The following is a 26442-nucleotide window of genomic DNA, read 5'->3' as shown; positions in this document are numbered from 1 at the left end:
TACCCACACAACCTCAACCAGGGCCGGGGACAAACTGCAACCAAGGTACATGCCCTTAGCAGGAACCGAACTTGGGACTCTCTGGTCCGCGGGCCGATGCTCTAACCGCTGAGCCAAACTGGCCAGGGCAAAAGAGAATTTTTTTAAATGAGAAGGTAAGCCCTGGCCAGTTTGGCTCAGTGGTTAGAGCATGGGCCCGCGGACCAGAGTTCCAAGTTTGGTTTCCACTAAGGGCACGTGCCTCGGTTGCAGTTTGTCCCCGCCCTGGTTGGGGTCATGTGGGTGGCAACCACTCGATGTGTCTCTCTCACATTGATGTTTCTCTCTCTCTACTCCCCTCCCTCCTTCCTGTTCTATCTGAAGATAAATGCAAAAGTGTCCTCGGATGAGGATTTAAAAAAAAAAATTTCTCTTTTATCCCCAACATGGTTAGGGAAAATTGGTGAACATACTATATCTGAACTTTGGGAAGGTGTTTGACCTAAACCCAATAATATTTTTATGGATAGGTAGATATGACAATACAGTCAGGTGACTCATAGCTTGTTGAGTGAGGGAGGCCATGGAATACTGAATAATTAATCCACGTCTACTTGGGTACATGCTAGTTAACATATGCCATAGTTTCTTAGTGACCTCAAATGACTGATTGAGATGATTACACAGAGAGGTACGTTCATCAGATTTATAGACAACAAGAAACTATAAGAAATAGGGTGTAAGGTAAAAAAGAAACTGGCAGTATAGAAATTCTTGACAGACTGAAGGACATATTGCCATAAATAAATTTGGATCCAATAACCTAGTTGCTTGAGTATACATCTGAGCAGTGTATGAGAGGAAATATTAGGGAATTTAGTGAACTATAAGTGTAATAAAACTAATATGATATGGCCACTGGAAAATTTAATGATAACTTACGTTACATTATCAGACATAATTTAGTGTTGGTTCCACAAAAGAACATAGTTCACTGTTAAACCCCTCGAGTCTAGAACGTATTACACTTATGGTGAATGCTCAATGAATATTTGCTGATTGAATTAATACTCTATGGGAGAATGCATAGAAATAATTTATATTTGTGTTGTTTCCTTACTATGGGACCAAAGAGATTTTGCAGATATTTTTGTTATGATTTCGTTTTTTATTTTAAGCTTAAGAGTTGTTTGAATAGTTGGATAATTACAAAGTAATTAAGAGTTCCAAACGCTTGATGATGATTCAGGTACCTGTTATATCAGCAAACATTTCAAGGTGGTTTTTTACCCTTCCTCTTCAGATTTCCAGATACGCTTGCTCTTCTGTTGCTGGGGGTGCAGTTATAGCCACATCCTCTGCTTTCCCAGATCATGAAGCTCTTTCTTCTCTTAAGAGCAGATGACATTTCATTGTATTATTCTGAGGAAAGAAAATGAATTTGGGGCTAATACTAGTTAAATACCAGGAAGGGTGCTGTATATGCACTTTCATATTCAATATCTAATATAGACCTGAACATAGTCAACCTTTGGCCTCTGATAGGATTTCATTCATCTTTTCTTAAAATTATTTTTTCTTTATTGATTTTTTGAGAGGGAGGAAGGGAGAGGGAGAGAGAGAAACATCGATGAAAGAGAACATCAATTGGCCGCTTCCAGCATGCCCCCTACTGGGGATTTGGCCCACAACCTGGGCATGTGCCTCCACTGGTAATCAAACTGGTGACTTCCTGGTGCATGGATCGATGCTCAACCACTGAGCTACACCGGCCAGGCAGGGTTTCATTCTTTTTATTGTGATAGGAATTGGGTGATTTTAATATTTGTGAAGCCAAACTGAGAAACCTTAAAATAATTTGTGCCAAAAATGGCATTGGAGGTAATAAAACTAAGTGTTACTATTCTTAGTAGTTATTTTTAATGACTAATCAATATTGCTGTAGATATATAGACTTCAGTAAGACAGTTGCAAACAAGGACATTTTGTAGGCTAGTAGATAAAACAATAGGATTCATTGCTGGCTGCAGAACTTTTCCCAGAACTGTTCTAGAGAGATCTAGAGTGACAGGTTTCTGCCCTTGTCTCTGGCCTGATTGTGAATTTGGATAATGAGTTACAGGCATATTTGCTCACTTGTGGAAGAGAAAGCTAACAAGAATGACTAAAAACAAAATGTCAACTAAGGGTTTTAAAAGATCAGACTGCTCTGACAGGCTTGTCTCAGCTGTAGATAGATACCACAGGAGTTCTCATATAATTGACCAAAACTATGCTTTCTGGCCCTGGCTGGTGTGTTCAGTGGTTAGAGCAACAGCCCTCACAGAGTAGGGTCTCGGGTTCAATTCCTGGTCAAGGGAGGGCATGTACCTATACCTGGATTAGAGGTTTGGTCCCCAGCCCCAGTCGGGATTGAATGGGAGGCAACCAACCAATGTGTCTTTCTCGTGTCAGTGTTTTAATGCCCCCCCCCCACTCCTCCTTCCCTCCTTCCCCTCGCTCTCCCTCCCTTCCACTCTATCTAAAAATCAAAGGAAACTATATTCTCAGGTAAGCCCTGGCCTGTCGATGTGTGTCTCTCTCTCTTCCTCCCACTCTGTCTGAAGATAAATGGAAAAATGGGTGAGGATTTAAAAAAACAAACAAAACATAGTGAAGGATGAGGCTAAATTTTAAGTGATTATTCTTGTCATCATGTAAAGTATCACTACAAAGTTATAGACTAGATAAAAACTGGCCTAATTGCAGAAGAGATAGAAAGCACTTGAAATTTGTGAGGTCATGGGAATTTGTGGTGGGTAGTATAGTTGTCTAAAAAAGAACTGAAGGCCATGGTAACACAGATGCCAAAGGTTCAGAACAAAGGTGAAGTAGCACAATACAGAATTCTGCAAGATTGGCTGGATCATGTTTGGAATGTTGTACTGTTTTTTTTTGTTGTTGTTATTTTTTTAAATGCTCCCCTGAGGATATTTATCCATTTATCTTCAGACGGGGAGAGAGAAAAGAAACATCAGTGTGAGAGACAAACACAGATTGGTTGCCTTTCCTAACCAGGACTGGGGACTGAACCACAACCAAGGTATGTGCCCTTGATCAGAATCGAACCCTCAACTCTTAGGTCTGTGGGCCGACACTCTGTTGAGCCAAGCCAGTCAGGGCCATTGTACTCAGTTTTTATGCTATTAAAATGTTTATATTATGTAGTATTTAGTTGCATACAAAAGAATACATGTAACATGTAAGTTATGAAGTAAAAACAGTTATCTAAAGACCTTGCTCTGCTGGAATGGCTCAGATGGTTGAGTGTCATCCTGTGCCACTTGACCAAAAGATCATTGGTTTGATTCCTGTTCAGAGAACATACCTGGGTTGTGGGTTTGATCCCCAGTTGATGTTTCTTTAGCACATCAATGTTTCTTTCCTTCTCTCTCTAAGCATGTCCTCGGGGAGGGAGGGAGAGAGGCAGGGAGAAATAAATAAAACATAATCCCAGTTTAAGAACTAGAGCATTTTGAAGATCATGAATCTGTATTTTCCTTCTCTACTCCAGAAGTAACCATTACCTTGAATTTGTTTGATGTGTCCTTTTTCAAAATATTTTTTCCATATTATGTATTTCTAAGCAATATATTATTTTTGTTTTTGAGTTTTATTAAAATGCTCTTGTACTGTATACAGCTTTTGCTGCTTGCTGTTTATAGTCAACATTGTTTCTAAGATTCATGTCTATCTGTTCTCAACCAGAATTCTCCATCTGAACCACAGAACACAGAAGATGATTTGAGTGCCTATTTTCTTATGTTTCTCAAGGATGGTACATATGTAGCACCCTTTACATACAAAGGAGAGGAGCTGTCTCATTACGTACAATGGATGCTTTATGCTAGGCAGTGGGGTTTAATTCTCTACTGGAACCTGGTGAAGAAAGGCCAAGTTGTTATATAAAGCTCTAGAATTCATTTAGACTGTTGTAAAATGTTCCATTTGTGAGCATACTTTTTCATATATTCTCCTATGATGGGCATTTGGGTTACTTCCAGTTCTTTTGCTATTGTTATTGTGAACAATTCTGCTCTGACCATCTTACACATATCTCTGGGTGCACATGAATAAACATTTCTCTCAATATACGTCTGAGTGGTATTGCTGAGGACTGCCACATTTTAAGTAATTATTTTGATTGATTTGATGTATTTTTAAAAGTATGTTTTCTTCAAAATTGATTTTAGAGAGGAAGGGAGAGAGAAACATCGATTGGTTGCCTCCTATACACTCTCTCACCAGGGGTCAAATCTGCAACCCAGGCATATCCCAACTGGGAATCGAGCCGGCATCCTTTCAGTGCATGGGACAATGCTCAACCAACTAAGACACACCAGCCAGGGCTGGGGACTGCCACATTTTAATGGGGACATTGGTAAACTGGAGTACAGAGGAAGGCAATTTAAAAAAGTTTAACTGTATCATAACCAATCTTCATTTTCCTTATTTTCTTAGGGATTGAAGAGGTTAATGACCATTTGCCAGAAGCACTTTCCGACAGATCCATCAAAATGTGTGGAGTACAATGCACTGTGACATCTGTGTACGATGTGTAGATAATGATAAGAAACTTAAGGGAGCATGCATGGTACAGACTTCTGGAATTACCAACAAGAAAGAGGGAAGAAAAATGGAGTTTCTAGACTCTTGGTTCCACCTAATGCAACTCTTCATTTTAAGAACTGTCTTGGCCCTCATATCACATCTGACTGCAAACTGATTTCTGTGTTTTGCTTTTGTTTTAAATAGTAGAACTAAGTTCTAAGAGACTTTTCCTCATAGTTTAAATGTGTAAACAGTAGTCACAGAAGGGGGTTTAAAATGACTCCCTCTAGACCTGAAAGTTGCAGTTGGAATATTAAAAACGAACACTTGAGGATGGACATATTTCTGTAAAATATGGTGATTTTCACATTGTCTTTTATGTCATGTTTTTAGAAAATATTTTTATATATTTCAACAAAAATATGGAACCATTTAATGAAGCTTTATTGTCCTTGAATGTTTTATTAGGGTTAATTCAAGTATTTCCTTGCATTTCAAAGCTTGCTTTTATCTTCTAAGGAGTGTAAATTTCACATCTGTTACCTCTTGGGACAGACAGAATGAACAGGAAATAGAAATTTTAAAAACAAAAATGGCATATTATACCAACAGAAGTTCAAATTAAGTATAACCCCAGTGCATCCAGGTCAAGGTGGGGACGTGTTGATGCTGCTGGTTCTTCCTAGAGGAAGACTGATATCTCAAGTTCCATCCTCATGAGACCTGTGGTGAACTGCTATTCCCAGCTCCATCCCTCCAACAGAAGAGAAAGGTGCCATGAACTCTTGTTACTGCCTGAGACAGTAGGTCTTATTTTTCACAAATGAGGACTTCTGAATCTTGTACAGTGTCATACCCAGATAACGGTGATGAATCACAGTGCTTTTAGGAGTTAAGAGGAATCAGTTAATAGAGGAAAGTGGGTAAATAGAATGTTAGTTGACCAGGTGGAGTGGCAGTAAGAGTGGGGATCTGTCCAGAGTCAGAACTTCTAGCTTCGAATTTCAGGTCTCCACCTACTGACTGTGAGTGAATAACTTAATCCTTCTGAGTCTGTTTCCTCATCCGCAAATAGTAGTTAGTAATAGTCCATACCTCAAAGCATCATTGTTGTGTTCAAGTTTAAAAAAGTGCTTAGCACACTGCCCAGCAAATGAGAGCTCAGTCAATATTAGTTGTCATGTCTTTATTGTTATTACAGTAAAGCCAAAGTTGCTGTCAAGGGCAGTGTGTGCTCACATAATGATAATTGTGGTCTTAGTAGCAGCTCTGGTAATAGTAGAAACATTTACTGTGCAGGCTCTTTGGTGCTCCCACTTGCAGCCAGCTCTGAATTTACAAGGATAGAGGAGAGGATGTGGGAGCTCGAGTCAGCTGAGTAGGCAGGTGGATACAGCTTCACAATCACTTATTCTGGCCCCTCTGGGGAAGGCTTGAAAGCTCTTTTGGGCCACTTGTGGTCTATACCTGACTGTTCCTGCTGGTTACTTGCATGATGGTGGCTGAGGCCCACTGTGCTAGATTGAATCAAGTTCCTCATCCCCCAAACTGTTTCTTAGATTTTCCTAAAATAAGATAATGATCTAGACCAGTGATTTTCAACCAGTGTGCTGTGGCACATTGGTGTGTTGCAAGAATTTTTAAAACATGCCATACCTGACCTCTTTACCCTTAAGATTGTCAAATTTAAAAAATGACAACAGCCAACACAACAATAGCTGTCTGGTGCGAATGAATCAAACTTATACCTATTTTTTTTGTCAGATCAGCAAAAAAGTAAATTTTTGGTGTGTCGCAGAATTTTAGTGATTAGTTTGTGTGTGCCAGGAGATGAAAAAAAGTTGAAAACCGCTGATCTACACTTCTGCTACACAGTCTTACTGTATAGGACTCGTTTGTAAATATTGTTGACTGAATACTCCCCATATTACTTTTTGTTTTTCCACCAGACCACAGCATGGCAATCAGTTAATTTCACTTTGCCTTCCATTAGTTTATATGCCATATAAAGAAGAAACGACATCACATGATGACAGTAATACCTTCTAAAATTGATCAATATGGATAGTTTAAAAAAATAACTGTAACATATTCTACAGTGCTATGAATGTTAACCATTTTGGGCTTGAGTAGAGGGAGGCAGGTTCAAACATGTAGATCCCTCATAGAAAAGTTTTCCATTTCCCTGAAACTGAAGATTTCAGATTACTACAAATATCATATAGGTAGACTAAAAAACACCTCTTACATTTTCTGAATCATGATAATTATAGTTTAGCAGATACTACATACTGTTTTTGGCTCTAAAACAAGGCATATCTTTTAAAATCAGACACAATCCTGATATATATTCTCTCCCCTTTCTTCTTCCTCACCTCCTCAGACTCCTATCCAAAGGAGTTGTGTCTTCTTAATTCAAATTTAGTAAAACACCGGTTTTCCCTCAGAAGTCAGTACTACATTTCCTAGGAAGGCATATTCTTGCCAGCTGTAAAAACTGAGCAGTATTTTTTCAGCATTGCAGGACAGAGCCTGTGGCAATCTGGAAGTTATGGCTGTGATTTCAGCCTTTCGGGAAATAAAACTGAGGCCAAAGACAACTGACACACAGGGCGAAAGAGAGAGAGAGAGAACCATCTAATTCTTGTAGGAAGAATGGGGAGGTCCTGAGAGACCAGAGCTAGGAAGGCAGCTGTCACTACTAAGAGATCTTAGGTATTTGCTGTGGGCTCTGAACCTTCAGAATTTGGTGGAATAGGAAACAGGATTGATAGCAATACACTTGTTAATGTTAAGTTCTTTTTTCTGGTGATTTGCTGACCTACTCTAGCACTTTAGATTGCCCTGGTATTTGACCTCAGTAAATACCTTAGAAATACAACTGTCTTTTTGTTTGAAAGAAATGATTTATTCTGAAAGTAAAATGCTTGGAAAAGATTAAATTATAACCAAACTACAATTTTAATTCATGGCCTACAAACAGTTCTCCCGTTCATAGCATCATGATGACCATTAGCAACTCTCACCAACCTAGTTCTACCTCCTATGATCAACTTGATTGGAGAACTGTTTGTAGTTATATCAACATTCTCTTGATACCACCTATCCATCATTCTTTTAAAAATATTTTTTCTTTATTGATTTTTAGAGAGAGGGGAAGGGAGAGATAGAAACATCGATGAGAGAGAACATCGACTGGCCACCTCCTGCATGCCCCAACAACCTGGGCATGTGCCCTTACTGGCAATTGAACCAGCAACCTCTTGGTACAGGGGTAGACGCTCAACCACTGAGCCACACCAGCTGGGCCATTCATCATTCTTATAGGAGTTAACATTGTTATTGCTGCTTTATATTCCCTTTACATGCTAATTATAACCCAATGAGGCAACCACATATATTAACATATTAAAGCATCCTTTATAAGAGAAAACACTCATATTAATGCACTGAATACTCCTACTACTATTAACCCCAAGATCAATTTACAGACTTTGTATTTGTAAATACTGTTTAACCAAAACATTAACTTGTGAATGTAATAACAGAATGTAAAAATTCTTATTTATCAAAAACGTATGCAAGAACTGCTAACTCACGCCCCCACACTTAACAGTGTGGCTTTTTCAGACTTGTGGAGGATGGAGGTTATCTATTGGTCTAACCAAAAAACTGGTGCAACTCCAAATAAAAGTAGTAAATCTATTTGTCGCCTCAATAATTTTGCTACTTATACTAATTATACCAGTCATAATAACCATCTATAATATTCAGAAATATATTCTATACCCACACTATGTAAAAACTATAATCTCATACACCATTATCGCCAGCCTAATCCTTACTATAATGTTTACTTTGGCCAAGAAATAAATAAATAAATTTATATATTTATATATATGTGTGTGTGTATATATATATATACACACACACACACACACATACACATATATATATAATTATGTTGTTGTTAATCCTCACCTGAGGATATTTTTTCCATAAGGGAGGGAGAGAGAGAGAAACATCAATTTGTTGTTCCACTTGTTTTCGTATTCATTGCTTGATTCTCTTGTATGTGTCCTGACTAGGGATTGAACTAGCAACTACGGCCTATCGGGATGATGCTCTAACAAAATGAACTACCTGGCCAGGGCGAGAAATAGTAATTTCTAACTGACAATGAATAATAATTCAAACTATGAAATGATCATTCAGCTTCAAACTAGTCTACTTCTCACTAATATTTATACCAGTAGCACTATTTGTCACATGATCCATTATAGAATTCTCAATATGATATATACACTCATATTTCTCATCACAATACTAATCCTAGTTACCACCAAGAGTCTTTTTCAATTATTTATTGGTGAGGAGTAGGAATTATGTCATTTCTGTTCATTGGCTCATGATACGCTGAGCAGATGCTAATACTATGGCCCTGTAAGCCATCTTACATAACCATATAGACAAATATCAGATTTATTATATCAAAGCATGATTCTTAATCAACTCTAACACATGAGAATTATAATAGATCATTTTACTCAACTTTGACAACACCAACTTCCTGCTCACCAGATTACTAGCTGCCACCAGTAAATCAGCCCAGTTCAGATTACTCATGACTACCCTCTACCATGGAAGGCCCAGCAGGCACTTCTCTACTAATTCAATTCTACCCACTAACAGAAAATACTAATTAAAACAATAATAATAATATGCATATGGGCAATCACACTATAGCAATCTTTGCCCTCACCCAAAATGACATTAAAAAAATTAGAGCCTTCTCCACCTCAAGTCAACTAGACCTAATAACAGTAACCACCTCAAGTTCACACTCCCCTTTCACTGAAACCACCCTACTTAGTTCTACTACCTTCTAGTTTGAGTCTCTAAATTGGTTTGCAACCATTGTGACCAGAAGTATGAAAATTGCTGGTTAAAAGAAATTACTGGAGCCTGGCCGGTGTGGCTCAGTGGTTGAGTGTCAATCCATGCACCAAGAGGTCGCCAGTTCAATTACTGGTCAGGGTACATGCCCAGGTTGTGGGCTCGATCCCCAGTGGGGGGCATGCAGGAGGTGGCCAATCGATGTTCTCTCTCATCAATGTTTCTATCCCTCCCTCTCTAAAATGAATAAAGAAAAAAAATTTAAAAGAAATTGTAGTCAAAGAAAATTCCCTGGTAGATGAATTCTGGGCAAAAGGACTCTATTTCTGAGATAACACTTAGCACTCAAGGTTAGGGTAAAATTTAGCAGATTATAAAACTCTGAGTACTTCAAATGCTAAATACTTCTGAAGCAGTAATTCTTAGGTTTCAAACGAGGAGACCTGTCCATATAGGCCGGGAAAGAGGAAGAACCGACACGAGCAGCATAGAAGCCATCTGTAAGAAACTGTCAGTCAGGATAGGTGATTACCTTAGGCTGGCTGTAAACTGTGTAAAGCTGTGGTTCTCAACCTTCCTAATGCCGTGACCCTTTAATACAGTTCCTCATGTTGTATGTGGGTGTATCTGCATGTGGGCAGACCTGTCTGGAGATGGATAGAGGAGAGGTGTGTCGGTTCCTAAGACCATCGGAAATATGTTTTCTGATGGTCTTAGGCGACCCCTGTGAAAGGGTCATTCGACCCCCAAAGGGGTTGTGACCCACAGGTTGAGAACTGCTGCCAAGATTAAACAAGGTTTTATAAAATAAATGGGAGGTCATTTAAAATATGAGATAGGATTGAAGCAGAGGGAGATACAAGGAGCACAGTATAACGCATCAATATCTCTTGAGGATTATTTCCTAAGACTTGGGTAGGGGTGGATTAAATGTCTTCTCATGTAAATTTTAAAATCAAAATATATATACAGAAAAATGCCTAAATGAAAAGACTACATATCATGATGATTTTTTTTTTTTTTAAATCCTCACCCAAGGACATTTTTGCATTTATCCTCAGAGCAGGAGGGAGAGAGGGAGGAAGAGAGAAACATCTATGTGAGAGAGAGACATCAAGTGACCACCACCCACACGACCCTAACCGGGGCCAGGGACAAACTGCAACCGAGGTACACGCCCTCAGCGGGAACCAAACCTGGGCCACCCTCGTCCGTGGGCCAACGCTCCAACTGCTGAGCCAAACAGGCCAGGGGATGATGAATTTTGTTAAGTGAACATCTCCCAAGAAACTAGCACCCAAGTAAGTCAAGATAATGTTATTAGCACCCCAGAAACCCCTTCATACCTCTTTCTAATCATAGCCTTGATTTTGATTAATAACATCACTTTAAATAACTGATTAAGTAGAACAATTATTTCTTATTCATATGTGCATTCATCTCTTTGATGATAAGCTACAGAGAAACAAATACCAGGCGAGCTCATCAACCACTGCATTCCTCAGAATTAACTTTTCTTCAAAATGATCAATGAACTGTGGTCCTTGCCCTCAAGAAGCTCACAGCTTAATACACAGTACTTTAAAGAATAACTGTAAGTATGTATGTTATAGGGCAGTGAGTAGAGATACATGCAAAGGGCTACTCTAAATCGTTGTCAAATAGAACCTGGTATACCTATCCTGCCAGTTCCCAACTATCCTCCATGCTACCTCTAAACACCCTAAGAAAGCAAAACAAGATATTGGCTCAGTGTCTCAGAGTTGATGTCTAAATATCTCTGATTACTCTGCAAAGTGATACATAATCTTGATTCACATTACTGGTTTTATAATATCCACGCTTATCCATCAATAGCAAGACAACTTGCACAACATATATTTGTGACAGTATGCGCAATCTGAAATGCAGCTATTCATAGATAATTATGGCTTTGCCACTGATAGTTATTAAGCAACTTATAACAAATGGCGATTCTGTATGGTCTTACTATACCACAGGCATACGCTATTCTACAGTATAAGTTTACATTAAAGTTTTTATACTTTTTCCTCATTTGGAGAAGCTAAACCTGTTTAGAAACATAAAATAAAGCTTTGACTGTTACAGTAAACAGTTTCTTTTCCTTTTGATTGACTCCCCCCCCCCCTTTGTTATATTTATGTGATAAAAACACTTAAGTATGATCAGGAAAAACACAGGAGGAAGCTACAAACAGCAGAGCAAAGAATAGGGAGGATAATTTAAATAAGTAAACCAAGATCCTTTATCAGCATCCTTTAAGAATGTGTCATCCAGCCCTGGCCAGTTTGGCTCAGCAGTTAGAGCATCGGCCCACAGACCAATGAGTTGTGGGTTCAATTCCATTCAAGGGCACATACCTTGGTTGCTGTTCATGTCCAGCCCTGGTTGGGTCGTGAGGGAGACAATCAGTCCATGTGGCTCTATCACATCGATGTTTTTCTCTCTCTCTTTCTGTTTTCCCTCCCTCCCACTCTATCTGATAATAAGTAGAAAAATATCCTTGGGTGAGGAATAAAAAAAAAAAGTGTCATCCAGCCAGTATGGCTCAGTTGGCTGGAGCATTGCAGGTTTGATTCCCAGTCAAAACACATACTTAGGTTGCAGGTTCAATCCCCAGTCAGGGTGCATATTGGAAGCAACTGATCGATGTTTCTTTCACATTAATGTTTCTCTTTCACCCTTCTTCTCTCTCTAAAAATAAAAAAAAAACATATTCTCGGATAAGGATAAAAAATAAAAATAAAAAAAGTATGTGTCATCCAGAAAATTCCCAAATGTGTCACCAAATGTTGCTTTGTATGTCACTACGTTGTGGGTGTTGTGCCCTAAAGTGATGAGAACCGTTATCCAGACCCCTTCGCAATGAAACAAATATGGGTATTGACATCACAGATGGTGGAATGGGCTTTGAATTTCCTTTACTGCAAAGATTATTTGAACAAATCTGTTATGATATTACTAGACATTGCTTTTCAAAAACTGAAGATTCTTTTATTCAACAAGCATACCCTGGGCCTTTAAGAAATGCACAAATAAAAACACTACACATTGCAGACCTTACATAACATTTGAAGAGATGAAACTCACCATTAAGTATTTTTAATAACAAAGGCACTGATTAACTAAACAATGGAACAAAGGGCTAGAATGGAAAAATGAGTTAGGAATGGCAGGCTGGAACTGCCTGAAAGCAGTGTGTACTCAATCAATTTGTAAGCTAGAGTGTATAACATTCTAAATTGTTGTCATGTAAAAATTAAAAATACATTCAAGCCGGTTGGTATATATAATTTTCTTTTCTCAAAAGTGTAATCAAGATACATAAAAGACAAAAAGATAAATCACTATGTGTTAATAAATTACAGAGCATGATAAATCTTGATACCATGCACATTTTTCTTTTAATGGGTACTGGGACCAATGATCACTGGCTGCCCAGATACCAAAAAATTATTCTTCTGAAATCTCCTGATGTTGATTCCGCATGTAGAGCAATCAAGGTGCCCTATGTGTGCCACTCATAACAGCCCTTGTTGCACCGTTGTTTAACAAACACATATTACGTGCTAGGTGCTTTTCTAAGCACTTGACAAATGTTGACTCATGGTCACATCATGGCTGCTAAAACTCCAGGAATCTCAGACAGAAAAAACTTGCCCATAAATCCCCAGCAAGCTTTTGCTTACAATTCAGGAAAGAGACTTTATTTGTTGATTTGTTTTTTAACTAAGTACAGTATCACCCCAAACAAAATCAAGGTTATTTTATTAATAAAATATTAAGGGAGAATGGATATTGGGTGGGCAATGACAGTGTTTGCCACAAGCAGCCATTTCTCACCTTCTCAGTAAATAATTCTTATGGTATCTCCTTTTTTTAGTTAAGAGCATTAAAGTTTTTATATATACAAAATCTTCAAACAATTATACTAGATACTATGACTTCAGTTGCTCAAGCTCAAATATTAAGCATGTGTAGCAAAATATGGATATATTTTAAATATAAGCTGAAAACCATTATCTTATCCGACCATTACTAAATATCTCAAAGGGCAATCAACATTTCCCTATCCATAGTTTTGTTATTAGCTATAATAGTTCATTTATTTAAAGATCAGTTTATGGTACTTTTAACCATCTAAAACACAGCTTAAAAAAAAAACAGCCTTGGCTGGTTTGGCTCTGCGGTTGGAGGTTGGCCTGTGGTCCAGAGAGAACCGGGTTCTGTTCCTGCAAGGAGCGCATACCTCAGTTGCAGTTTGTCCCCAGTCCTGGCTGGGTCGTGCAGGAGGCAGCCATTCGATGTGTCCCTTTCACATCGATGTCTCTCTCTTTCTCTCTCTCCGAACAAAAAAATGGAAAAATGTCCTCAAGTGAGGATTAAAAACAAACAAAAAAAACAATGGGAGCCCTGGCCGGTTTGGCTCAGCGGTTAGAGCTTTGGTCCATGGTCCAGAGAGACCCAGGCATGGTTCCCGCTAAGGGTGCGAACGTTAGTTGCAGTTTGTCCCAACCCTGGTTGGGGTAGTGTGGGTGGCAACCAGTCGATGTGTCTCTTTCACATTGATGTTTCTCTCTCTCTCTCTATGCAAAAAATGTCCTCGGGTGAGGATAAAAAAAAAAAAACAATAGGCACAAAAATGTTTGACAATAAACCAAAAACATTTATTTAAATTAACATTTGGACAATTTAATAAACATAATCATAATGTATAATACAAGTTTAAAGGTGTAATATTAGATAAAAAAGTAAAATGCTAAGAGAATACAAAGAAAGGAATGATTGCCCTGGCCAGTTTGGCTCAATGGTTAGAGCGTCAGCCTGTGGACCAAAGAGTCCTTGGTTCAATTTCGGCCAAGGGCATGTACCTCAGTTGGGGTCGTGCGGGTGGCAACCAATCAGTGTTTCTCTCTCACATGGATGTCTGTCTCTCTCTCTCCCTCCCTCTTACTCTATCTGGAAATAAATGTAAAAATATCCTTGGGTAAGGATAAAAAAAAAAGGAATGATTAATACTGACCTAGAGCAACAATTTACAACATTTTTCATCTTATGGTACACAAACTAATTACTAAAATTTTGCGGCACTCCAAAAAATATATTTTTGCTCTGGACTGGATGGCTTGACGAGCAAATTTTACCAAACATTTAAAGAAATAACATCTATCCTCCTCACTATTCCCAAAAATTCAAGAGAAGGTAAGACTTCCAAGCTCTTTTTACAAGGCCAGCATTATCCTAGTTCCAAAACCAGATAAAGACACTACAAAGAAATAAAATTATAGGCCAATATCCTTGATGAAAAGAGGTGCTAAAATCCTCAACAAAATATTAGCAAACTGGATCCAGCAATACATTAAAAAGATCATACACCATGACCAAGTGGAACTTATTCCAGGGATGTAAGGATGGTACATTAGCAAATTAATAAATGTGATACATCAAATAAACAAAATGAAGGATAAAAATAACATGATCATATCAACAGATGCATAAAAAGCATTTGACAAAATCCAGCACCCATTTATAATAAAAACTCTCAGCAAAATGGAATAGATGGATCATACCTGAACATAATAAAGGCCATATATGAAAAACCTACAGCCAACATCATACTCAATGGGAAAAAACTACAAATGTTTCTATTAATATCAGGAACAAGACAGGGAAGTCCACTTTCACCCCTCTTATTCAGCATAGTACTGGAAATCCTAGCCAGTGATTAGACAAGAAGAAAAAATAAAAGGCATTAAACTGGAAAGGAGGAAGTAAAACTGTCATTGTGTACAGATGACATGATATTGTACATAGAAAACCATAGACACCACCAAAACACTACAAGACTTAATAAATGAATTTGGGGGGCAGGAGCGGGAAGGAGGGTGTCAATGGGGAAAAAAAAGAGGGATATCTATAATACTTTCAACCATAAAGATAAATTAAAAAATAAAGAAATGAATTCGGCAAAGTAGCAGGATACAAAATCAACAACCAGAAACTGATGCATTTTTATACACCAATATAATAAACTCTCAGAAAGAGAAACTAAAAAGACAATTCTATTTACTGTTGCAAAAACAACAAATAAGGTAGCATGTAAGAGCTGGAGCATAGAGGGGGAAAGCTGTCCCAGGGCCTTATAGGAAAGAAGATCCTTTAGGAGATGAGGTGAAAGAATGGTAGTCTGTTGGCCAAAAGTGAGTTTTCAGCTTTCCTGGGCAAAAAGGGCTGCTGCAGCTAGAGCACAGAAACAGGTTGGCCTGCTTCGTACAGTGGTGTCCTGCTGTTTCGATTAGATAGGCTACCAGGGCGAAAGTGGGGCCCTTATATTGCCACAGGACTCCAAGGCTGGAATTTCACCTGATCTCTTTGGGCCTTTTCTGCCTTTGCCTGTTCTTAGTTATTACAGACTTTAAAAGCCATACTAAGGAGATCTCGTTGAGGGGTTTGAGGGCCCTCTTCCGCCTTTTAAATTTTTTCCCGAATATCAGGGGCTGACTGGGAGATAAAATGAGTGTTAAGAACTATAGGCCCCTCGACCGAGCTGAGGTCGATTTTAGTATATTTTAGGAGTGCCTCTGTTAGGCAGGCCAAGAATTGGGCTGGATTTTCATCTGCCCTTTGTGATATTTCTCGGAGTTTTTCATAGTTAACTGCTTTGTGAACGGCCTTCTGGAGCCTGGTTTTAGGCAGGTGGCCATATGGTTACAGAGGTCTCTGCCAGGTTTACTAACCTGATAGTCCCAATTAGGGTTTTCCTGGGGAACAGCTGCCGCTCCCACAGGTTTTTGGTTGTCTGCCCTACGCAGGTCATCCGTGTGTGCCTGCGCAGCCAGCCAGACCTGTTCCTTCTCTTCAGGTAGTAAGGTAGTAAGGTAGAAGAGAGGATAATACAGAGGTCATGCCAGGTCAGGTTGTATGACTGGATTAGGTATCTAAACTCCTTCAAATAAGTGTCTGGGTCGGTGGAAAAGGAGCCTACTTTCTTCTCTATCTGGGACAGGTCTGAGGGAGAACGGGATGTGGACTTGGACAATCCCCTCAGCGCCTGCTACTTCTCAGAGGGGGAGGAGAGGTGCTGGAGGGGCCCGCCATCCTGTGCGTGAGCGAGTATGACGGGGAGGGGGGAGACCTGGGGAGTCAGGTTCTGACTTTGAGCTCGAATGGTCCCCAGGTGGCAGGGAGACATCTTGGGGTGGGGATGGGGTCCTGAGGAAGACATAGGGAGGAGGAATAGATGGGGCTGATGGTGGGACACTATGATCGACAGGATCAAAGTGGGGAAGTTCAGAGTCGGCTAGAGGAGGAGGTTTGGAGTGTGCTAAAAGAATTTGATATGTAGTACAGGACTGACAGAGAGACGGGCAAGATTGGAGGGTAAAGAAGGCCTGAACGTAGGGGATTTCCAACCATCTGCCATAGCGTTGACAGAAGTTATCAAGATCTTGAAGTGTGTTCAAGTCAAAAGTGCCATTTTCGGGCCACTGAGACTCATCTAGCTGGTACTGGGGCTAAGTAGTATTGCAATAAAAGATGAGTTTCTTGGGTTTGACTACATCTCGAAAACCGAGAGTCAATATTCCAAAAGAGACATCCCAATGGAGTGTCCTTCGAAGGAAGAGACTGTGAGGTTCCCATGATGTGGAGTTGGAGGCTATAAAGGGTGAGTGTGAGGGTCCCTAGGAGGAGAAGGGCAAAGGGAAGGGGCGTCCCCGTTCCCCTGGCCAGTCTCCGAGAGGCGAGAGAGGAGGATCACTCACAAATTGGTCATCCTGAATTTGTGAGGATCAGGACCCGAAGGTCGAGAGTCTTCCTGGCCTAGCACTAGGACTTTTGAAGACCGAAGCCGACAGAAAGATAGGAGACCCGGACTAGGAGACCCCGTTACTCACCCGTAAAAGGAGAAACCAGGCTGGTGGTGTTTGTAGAGTAGGCAATGGCAGGGGTGGAGAGCCCTGGAGAGAGGGTGTCCTCTTGGCAGGTCCAGGAGGGGCAGCCAGGAGGCAGATCAAGCCTGGGGGTTGAGTAAAGGGAGAAAAGGGCGATCCAGCAGGTCCTGGCAGACACCCCTCCAGGGTTTCGGCACTAAAATGAAAGGTTGGCCGAAGGAGGAACACACCTGAGTTCAGGCAAGAGAACTTTATTGGAGAGTTACCTGCAGGGCTGACTCCTAAGGCGGGGTCAGTGCCAGTATCTCCAACAGGCAGGGTTATATAGGGGATTTATGGGTGCGGGGCTGGCAGCCCTTAGAGGGAGAGGGAAATGTGATTTGACTATTTGCATAGGTATAACCGCAAGAAGACCAAGGGGGGGCTCCACTCCCAGGGTGATTCAATCTGGATACCTGGGGTAGTGATCTGGAACATCCTGTTTATCAGAATTCTTTTCTTATATCAAGGGAGGAGGGAGTTGGAGACCTTGGCTGCAACCCAATCAGTTCTTTTATATATATATATATTTTTTTTTATCTTCACCCAAGGACATTTTTCCATTTTTTGTTCAGATAGAGTGGGAAGGAGAGAGAGGAAGAGAGAGAGAGAAACATCGACGTGAAAGGGACACATCAAGTGGCTGCCACCCGCACGACCAACCAGAGCCGGGGACAAACTGCAACTGAGGTACACACCCTTAGTGGGAACCGAACCTGGGTCTCTCTGGACCACAGGCCAACACTCTAACCACTGAGTCAAACCAGCCAGGGCCAATCAGTTCTTAATACATTTTATGAGGCCAACATAACCCTAATACCAAAACCTGGCAAGGATAACACACACAAAAAACTACAGACCAATATCTCTGATGAATACAGATGCAAAAATCCTAAACAAAATACTAGCAAATTGAATACAACAATACATTAAAAAAATATGTCACAAACAAGTGAAGTTCATTCCAGGGGCACAAGGGATGGTTCAACATATGCAAATCAATCAATGTAATATACACCACGTTAACAAAACAAAAGGATAAAAATAATATGTAGAAAAAGCATTTGATAAGATACAATATTCATTTATGATTAAAACACTCAATAAAATGGGTATACTAGAAGGAAATTACCTCAACATAAGAAAGGCCATATACAACTTTCAGCTGATGTCACACTCAATGGTGAAAAACTGAAAGCTTTTCTTCTAAAATCAGGAACAAGACAAGGATGCCTACTCTAACTCTTATTCAACATAGTTCTGGAAGTCCTAGCCAGAGCAATCAGGCAAGAGAAAGAAATAAAAGGTACCCAAATTGGCAAGGAAGAAGTAAAAGTGTTACTTTTTGCAGGTGACGTGATTCTGTATCTAGAAAAACCTAAAGACTCCTCCAAATAACTACAGTAGTCCCTCGTTTATCGTGGTTAATCCATTCCAGACTCTAGCGGTTGCACCTGGCGTTGAAGGATTCCTGGGGTGCTCGAATACATAGGCCTATAGTCCATACGTACAGTAATTTTAATTGTAACTGTAATACAGGGGTGTATAATTGATTCAGACAACCAAGCACGCGCTGTATCATTTTCACTGTCTCGATCAACTTTTTAATGAATATATTTGAAAAAACCGTGATAGAGTGAAGCTGCGAAAGTCGAAGTGCAAAGTGGCAAGGGACGACTGTATCAGAAACAATAAACAAGTATGGGCAAGTTGCAGGATACAAAAATGAATGGACAAAAATCCAGTGCAGCCCTGGCCAATGTGGTTCAGTAGTTAGAGCATCAGCCCCATGTACCTAAGGGTCATGGGTTTGAGTCCCAGTCAAGGGCACCTGGGTTGCAGGTTTGATCCCCAGTCTTAGTTGGGGCGTGTATAGGAGGCAACCAATTGTGTCTCTCTCACATCGATATTTCTCCCCCACCTCCTTCCAGTATGTCGAAAAAATTCAATGGAAAAGATATTCTCTGGTGAGGATTAACCACTCCATCCCCTCAAAATCCACTGCATTCCCATATACTAACAATGAAATTAAAAAAACAAACAAAACCCAAAAACAATTCCTTTTGCAATTGCAAAAAAAAAAAAAAGATAAAATACCTAGGAATAAAGGATGTGAAGGACCTATATACTGAAAACTACAAAGCGTTATTAATAAAGATTGAGCCTTGGCCGTTTTGGCTAGCGGTTAGAACGTTGGCCCTCAGACCAATGAGTTGCGGGTTCGATTCCAGTCAAGTACCTCAGATGCTATTCGTCCCCGACCCTGGTTGGGATCGTGCGGGAGGCAGCCACTCAATGTGTCCCTTTCACCTCTATGTCTCCCTCTCTCTCTCTTCCTCTCTCCCTCCCACTCTATCTGAACAAAAGTGAAGAAGTGTCGTTGGGTGAGGATAAAGAAATAAATAAATAAAAGAGATTGAAAAATATACAATGAAACAAAAAGATATTATGTGTTAATATATCAGAAGAATCAACATAGTTACAATGTCTGTATTACCCAAAGCAGTATACAGATTTAATACAATCCCTATCAAAATCCCAATGTGATTTTCTTTTTTTGTTTGTTTGTTTTTTCAAATCTTTATTGTTGGATGTAAAATGTATTACAGATGTTCCACATTTTTCCCCCATTGACCCCCTCCTCCCCACTCACACCTTTTCCCACACTATTGTCTGTGTCCATTGGTTATGCATATAAGTTCTTTGGTTTATTTCTTCCCACCCCCCCAACCCCTTTCCCTTTGAGGTTTGTCAGCCTAGCCATGAATTTGTGCTTCTTAATCCCTTCACCTTTTTCACCCATTCCCCCAACCCCCTTCCCAACTGGCAACCAACAAAATGTTCTCTGTATCTATGAGAATGTTTCTGTTCTTCCTGTTCATTTTGTTTGTAGATTCCACTGTTGATAGATATGTATTCATTGCCATTTTGTTTGTTCATACATTTTATCTTTTTCTTCAAAAAGACCCTTCATCATTTCATATAATAACGGTTTAGTAGTGATGAACTCCTTTAACTTTTTCTTGTCTGGGAAAGTTTTTATATGTCCATCGATTCTAAATGACAGCTTTGCAGGATAGAGTAATTTTGGTTGTAGGTTCTTGGTTTTCATCACTCTGAATATTTCTTGCCACTCCCTTCTGGCCTGCAAAGTTTCTTTTGAGAAATCAGCTGACAGCCTAATGGGAACTCCCTTGTAGGTAACTAGCTGCCTTTCTCTCATTTTTTTTTTTTTATCCTCACCCGAGGACATTTTTCCATTTTTTGTTCAGGTAGAGTGGGAGGGAGAGGGAGGAACAGAGAGAGAGAGAGAGAAACATCGATGTGAAGGGACACATCGAGTGGCTGCCACCCGCACGACCGACCAGGGCCGGGGACAAACTGCAACCGAGGTACGCACCCTTAGCGGGAACCGAACCCGGGTCTCTCAGGACCGCAGGCCAACGCTCTAACCGCTGAACCAAACCGGCCAGGGCTCTCTTGCTGCTTTTAAGATTCTCTCTTTGTCTTGAACCTTTTGCATTTTGATGATGATGTGTCTTGGTGTGGGCCTCTTGGGGTTCATCTTGTTTGGGACTCTCTGTGCTTCCTGGACTTGTACGTCTGTTTCCTTCACCAAGTTAGGAAAGTTTTCTGCCATTATTGTTTCAAACAGGTTTTCGATTTCTTGTTCTCTCTCTTCTCCTTCCGGCACCCCAAAGATGCGAATGTTGGCACGCTTGAAGTTGTCCCAGAGGCTCCTTACACTATCCTCATTTTTTTGGATTCTTTTTTCTTTTTTGCTGTTCTGATTGGGGATTTTTTGCTTCCTTATATTCCAAATCGATGGTTTGCTTCTTAGATTTACATACTCTACTATTGAAGCTGTGTAAATTATTCTTTATTTCAGTTAATGCCTCCTTCAATTCTAACTGTGTATCCATGATTTCTAACTGGTCCTTTTTTATGCTCTTGAGGCCCTCCCTAAGTTCACTGAGGTTCTCACTAAGTTCATTGAGCATCCTTATAAGCAGTATTTTGAACTCAGTATCTGTTAGGTTGCTTATCTCCCTTTCGCTTAGTTCTTTTATTGGGATTTTGTTCTGTTCTTTCATTTGGGACCTGTTTCTTTGTCTCCTCATTTTGGCTGCCTCCCTGTGTTTGTTTCTGTGTATTACTTAATGAGAGGTATGGGGCTCGCTGAGACCCGATGCTGCTCGTTTGAAAGAATTTAGGAAAAACCTGAAGCAGGATCCAAGACCGGCCAATCCTATGGTTAAGCAAGTGGCAACAGCTTGGGTGGGCTTGAAAGTTGTGTAGGGCGGGGCGGGGCGGGGCCTCAGGGAGTCAGCAGGGCGGGGCTACCAGTGTGAGCCAGGTTGCTGGAGTCCCAGATATGGCTGCTGTCTGCCGCCCCCAGGAAGGGCTCACCAAAGGAACAAAGGCCTCTTACAGCACGTTTGTCCCCGAGGAAGCCCCCTCTCCAGCCCTCGCTCCAGTGCCAAACAGCTCAGTTCTTCCCTGTATGCCGCTGCCGCCCCTCCTACCAGTCTGGATGTAGCTGCTTTTTTTTTTAAATTCCGTAGTTGTAGGACTTCCATTCAGCTTGATTTCAGGCGGTTTTGAATGATGGTTGTTCTGTAGTTTAGTTGTAACTTTGATGTGGTTGTGGGAGGACGCGATACCGCGTTTACCTACACCGCCATCTTGACCGGAAGTCCCAATGTGATTTTCAAAAAGAAATAAAACAGAAAATTATCAGATTTGTATGGAACCACAAAAGACCCCCCAATACCCAAAGCAATCCTGTGAAAAAAAGAACAAAACCAGAGGTATCACACTAACCTGACTTCAAATTATACTACAGAGCTACAGTAATCAAAACAGCATGGTATTGGCAGAAAAAGAGATGCACAGACCAATGGAACAGAACGGGAATGCCAAAATAAAACCACATATATATGGGCAAAGTAGTTTTTGACAAAGGAGCCAAAAACACACAATGGAGAAAAGAAAGCTTCTTCAATAAATGGTGCTGGGAAAACTGGAAAGCCACATGCAAAAGAATGAAAATAGATTACAGTTTGTTCCATGTACAAAAATTAATTCGAAATGGATCAAAGACCTAAACATGAAAACTGAAACAACGCATTACACAGAAGAAAACATAGATACTAAAGTTATGGACCTTGGTCTTAGAGAAGACTTTAAAAATTTAACCATAAAGGCAAGGGAAGTAAAGGCAAAAATAAATGAACTGTACTATATCAAACTAAAAAGCTTCTGCACAGCAAAATAAAAATGTCAACAAAACAAAAAGGCAACCAACCAAATGGGAGACATTTGCAAACAGCTCTGACAAGGGGTTAATATCCAAAATATATAAAGAACTCACACAACTCAACACCAAACAAACAATCCAATTAAAAAAAAGGTAGAGGACCTGAACAGACACTTCTCCCAAGAAGATACACAAGTGGCCAATAGATATATGAAAAGATACTCAACTCACTAGCAATCAGGAAACTGCAAATAAAAGCTAAAATGAGATACCACCTCACATCTGTTAGAATGGCTATTATCAACAAGACAAGTCATAACAAGTGTTGGAGAAGTTGTGGAGAAAAGAGAACCCTCAAGTCACTGCTGGTGGGAATGTACACTGGTACATTCACTATGGGATACAGTATGGAGGTTCCTCAAAAACATAAAAATAGCATTACTGTATGACCCAGCAACTCCTTTTCTGGGTATGTACCTGAAAAATTTGAGAACATTTATTTGTAAAGATATATCCACCCCTATGTTCATTGTAGCATTATTCACGGTGGCCCAGACATGCAAACAACCAAAGTGTCCTCTGATAGATGACTGGATAAAGATGTGGTACATATATACAATGGAATACTACTCAGCCATAAAAAAGATTAAATACTGCCGTTTGCGACAACATGGGTGGGCCTTGAATATCATGGTAAGAAAATAAGTCAGTCAGAAAAAGCTAAAAAGCATATGATTTCACTCATATATGGGTTATAAAAGGGAAACTCACAGACGCAAAAAACAGGTTACCAGAGGGTGGGGGAGGTAGTGAAGGGGGCCAAATATATGGTGACAAAAGATGATCTGACTTTGGGTGGTGGGCACACAATGCAATATACAGATCATGTATCATAGAAATGTACACCTGAAATCTACGTAATCTTATTAACCAATGTCACCCCAATAAATTTAATAAAAATAAAATGTATTTCAGCATATCCCAGACGCAGACAGGGTATAAATATGAGTATTTTAAACATAAAACAGAATTGATTAAGCATATAAACATAAACAGAATAAACTAGTTATTCACTGGAAAAATACAATAAAATCTACCATTCATTGTCTAATTCATATTTATAACTACTATTTTATCAGCTATTCACAATAAGAACCATCTAGTGTTTTTTTTTTGCCCTGCTATAGGCAAAATCCTAGCTTGTTCCCTTCTGATTTCTACCATGAACGTTTATACTTTAAAATGAAAAGAAAAGTCCTGTGAGTGTGGCTCAGTGGATTGATTGAGCATCTTCCCACAGACTGAGCGGTCTGGGTTCCATTCCCAGTCAGGGCACATGCTGGATACCTGGTAGGGGCCACGCAGGAGACAGTCCAACAGATGTTTCTCTCTCACATCGATGTTTCCCTCTCTAAAAAAAATCAATAAAAACGTTTAAAAAATAAGAAAATTAAAAGAAATGAGGATTATATAAATTATTTTCCCCCTAAAATACCTAAACCACAGATTTACTATTATGAAAGATAAGCAATTACTAACCCTGGATCATCTGTTCCATGAACATAATTTAAAACAAACCAGGTAAAAAGAAATCCACTTTATAAAGTTACATTTGGGAACACTCAACAATACTCCCTCAATTTTTATTTCCCATTAAGGCCATCCTTAGTCATCACAGAGCTCCACAATCATAATAGCTCTTCACTGTTAACACTTCTAGAACATCAGGTTATATTTCTGTCTATCTCACAATTTATTCAAAACTGAACAGCATGCAACACATTTCTTAATAAAATTCTAAAAATAAAACACTCTCGGTTTAACCAATACAGTCCCTGAATATCCTTATTATAGTCAAAATGACTTTGGTCTTTATCCCATAAAAATACGGAAATTGAGTTGCATCCTTTAAAAACTCCACTTGCTGCCCTGCCGGTGTGGGTCAGTGGTTGAGAATCTTCCCATGCACCAAGAGGTGGCAGGTTGGATTCCCCATCTGCGGAGTTGTGGGCCTGGTCCCCAGTGGGGGGCATGCAGGAGGTGGCCAATCGATGTTCTCTCTCGTGCATGTTTCTATATCCCCCTCTCCCTTCCTCTCTCTGAAGCCAGTGAAAAGATAAAAATAAATAAAAACTCCACTTGCTGCTGGGAGATACAGTCTTCATCTACCTGTGTATAGTCACAAATTTGCCCTTATCCAGAATATATTTTCTATACATTAGTCTGGTTCTAGCAATAAGTACCTTCCACAGCTGGTTCCCCTTTGCTGACTTCTCAAAGAACCTTTTGATCTGACCTGACTACCTCTCCTCAAACCTACCCCTGGCCTTACCTGCAGCTCCCAGATGCGCTAGGGGAACTGCAGGTATGGTAGGGAACCTTCTACCCATCTTGCACATCCAACAAAACACCTCCACGACTCAGTTACTATAAGCCTCACTCCCTCTTGGAAGCCTTTCCAGACCTCGCTCTGGTCCTTCGGATCAACCCAGGCATGGGTTGTTAGGACTGTGTCCCCAGAGACCAAACTCCGAGAGCGGGGATAGAATCTCAATCATCTTCCATCTGCTGTTCATAACATATGGTCTGGACAAGAGGTGACCCTCTAAAAAATGCCTGCTGTTTGAACACCAGAGCGAAAACAGCGCTTTGCAAGGACAAGGGCCGAGGTAACACCGGAATCACGTCTTCTTTCAGCTGTCCAGGTAAACCCCTCGTCTTTGAGGGACATCGAGTTCTGCGGCCCCAGAAAGGAAACAACTTCTCTCCACTTCGTGGGCCTGGGACGGGTGCAAGTGTGCTGGGCCCGGGTGACATGGGTCTGGCTACCGGGGTCTTGGGGCCGGGAAACTTTTTCAAAACATGACCGACAGCGGGGAGAGAAAAACGTCCTCGGGTCTAAAGAAGACGGAAACAGACGGAAAAGGAAGAATGGAAGAGAGGAAGAGTTCGAGGCCCGGTGACCCGAGGTAAATAAAGGAAGGTGGCAGCGGGGCGCAAAGGGGAATAGGGGGTCGCCGGGCCCCAGGGTCCGCGGGCGCAGGCGGCTCGGGCCACCAGCCCGAGACCTCCCGCCCCACGGCGGCGCGGCCGAAAGCCACGGTACAAATCACCCCGGAGAGACGCTCCCGTTCCGGCTCCCGTCCAGGCCACTTACCCGGCCCGCCAGGCCGACTCTCCCCATGGGCCGCGGCGGCGCACCGAGACCGAGACGCCGCGGAGAGGGAAGGCTGGCCGCCCTCGGCCTAAGCCCTTGACGGCACGATCCGCCGCCGGCACCAACCCCTACGCGGAGTCCGCAGTGCGCGCGCCGGCGCGGGGTCAGGGGAACGTGCGGCAGCGAGAGAGACTCCCCTGCGCCGCAGTCGTGTAGCCCCAGCGCCCCTTGCGGGCGGGAGGACCGCACTGCACCTCCCCTCCGCCGACGTCCTTCTCTTCCGCCAAGAGGTGTCGCAGTGGCGCAAGTTTGTGAAATTTCAGGCTCTGAGAAGAACTTGGCAGTGATCTCAGGTGGTGAGAATAAATGGTCCAAGGCTGCAAAAATCGCCTTTGGGAGCCAATTGTGTTCTAACAGGCGAGAAGGGGAGAATCCCTCCGAGCCCTTTGTTCTCATTCATTCAAAACCTTTCCATCTATCTATATTGCACACTGCTGAACATTAATCACCATAGGCGAGTAAAATGGGAAACTGATGCAAAAGAAATGGCAATAAGCTTTGAATGAACTGTACCACTAAGGAAACAATAGATACGGAGTTTAAGGTTA

At 40.9% G+C, this 26442-nt stretch overlaps 1 protein-coding gene, 1 long non-coding RNA gene and 1 other non-coding gene across 7 annotated transcripts in view; 1 reads left to right on the top strand and 2 right to left on the bottom strand.

Annotated features, from left to right (window-relative positions):
• The window catches only part of LOC118630981 (pre-mRNA-splicing factor 18), a 39351-nt gene extending 34427 nt beyond the window's left edge, over positions 1–4924 (top strand). For 2 of the 4 annotated variants that reach the window (XM_036263281.1, XM_036263289.1), the window contains one exon: positions 4480–4923. In XM_036263281.1, coding sequence (XP_036119174.1) covers positions 4480–4560 — 81 coding nt within the window. In that variant the 3' untranslated portion in view covers positions 4561–4923. Of the gene's footprint in view, positions 1–4479 lie in introns of all 4 variants that reach the window. The other 2 variants (XM_036263262.1, XM_036263271.1) reach the window with 2 other exon arrangements.
• Positions 1–25955, bottom strand: part of LOC118631002 — a 42909-nt gene extending 16954 nt beyond the window's left edge. For both annotated transcript variants that reach the window (XR_004959716.1, XR_004959718.1), the window contains exons 1-2: positions 25835–25955; positions 1233–1401 (exon numbers count right to left, since the gene is read on the bottom strand). This is a non-coding gene — a long non-coding RNA (uncharacterized LOC118631002). The remainder of the gene's footprint in view (positions 1–1232; positions 1402–25834) is intronic.
• On the bottom strand, positions 12894–13024 carry LOC118622554. Its single transcript, XR_004958087.1, has one exon. It is a non-coding gene; the product is annotated as a U11 spliceosomal RNA (small nuclear RNA).
• Positions 25956–26442: the final 487 nt, after the last annotated feature.

The sequence above is a fragment of the Molossus molossus genome, unplaced genomic scaffold (assembly GCF_014108415.1).
Source record: "Molossus molossus isolate mMolMol1 unplaced genomic scaffold, mMolMol1.p scaffold_m16_p_1, whole genome shotgun sequence".
NCBI lineage: Eukaryota > Metazoa > Chordata > Mammalia > Chiroptera > Molossidae > Molossus > Molossus molossus.
Note: the sequence above shows the minus strand (reverse complement) of the source record. Positions and strands in the feature narration are given on the sequence as shown.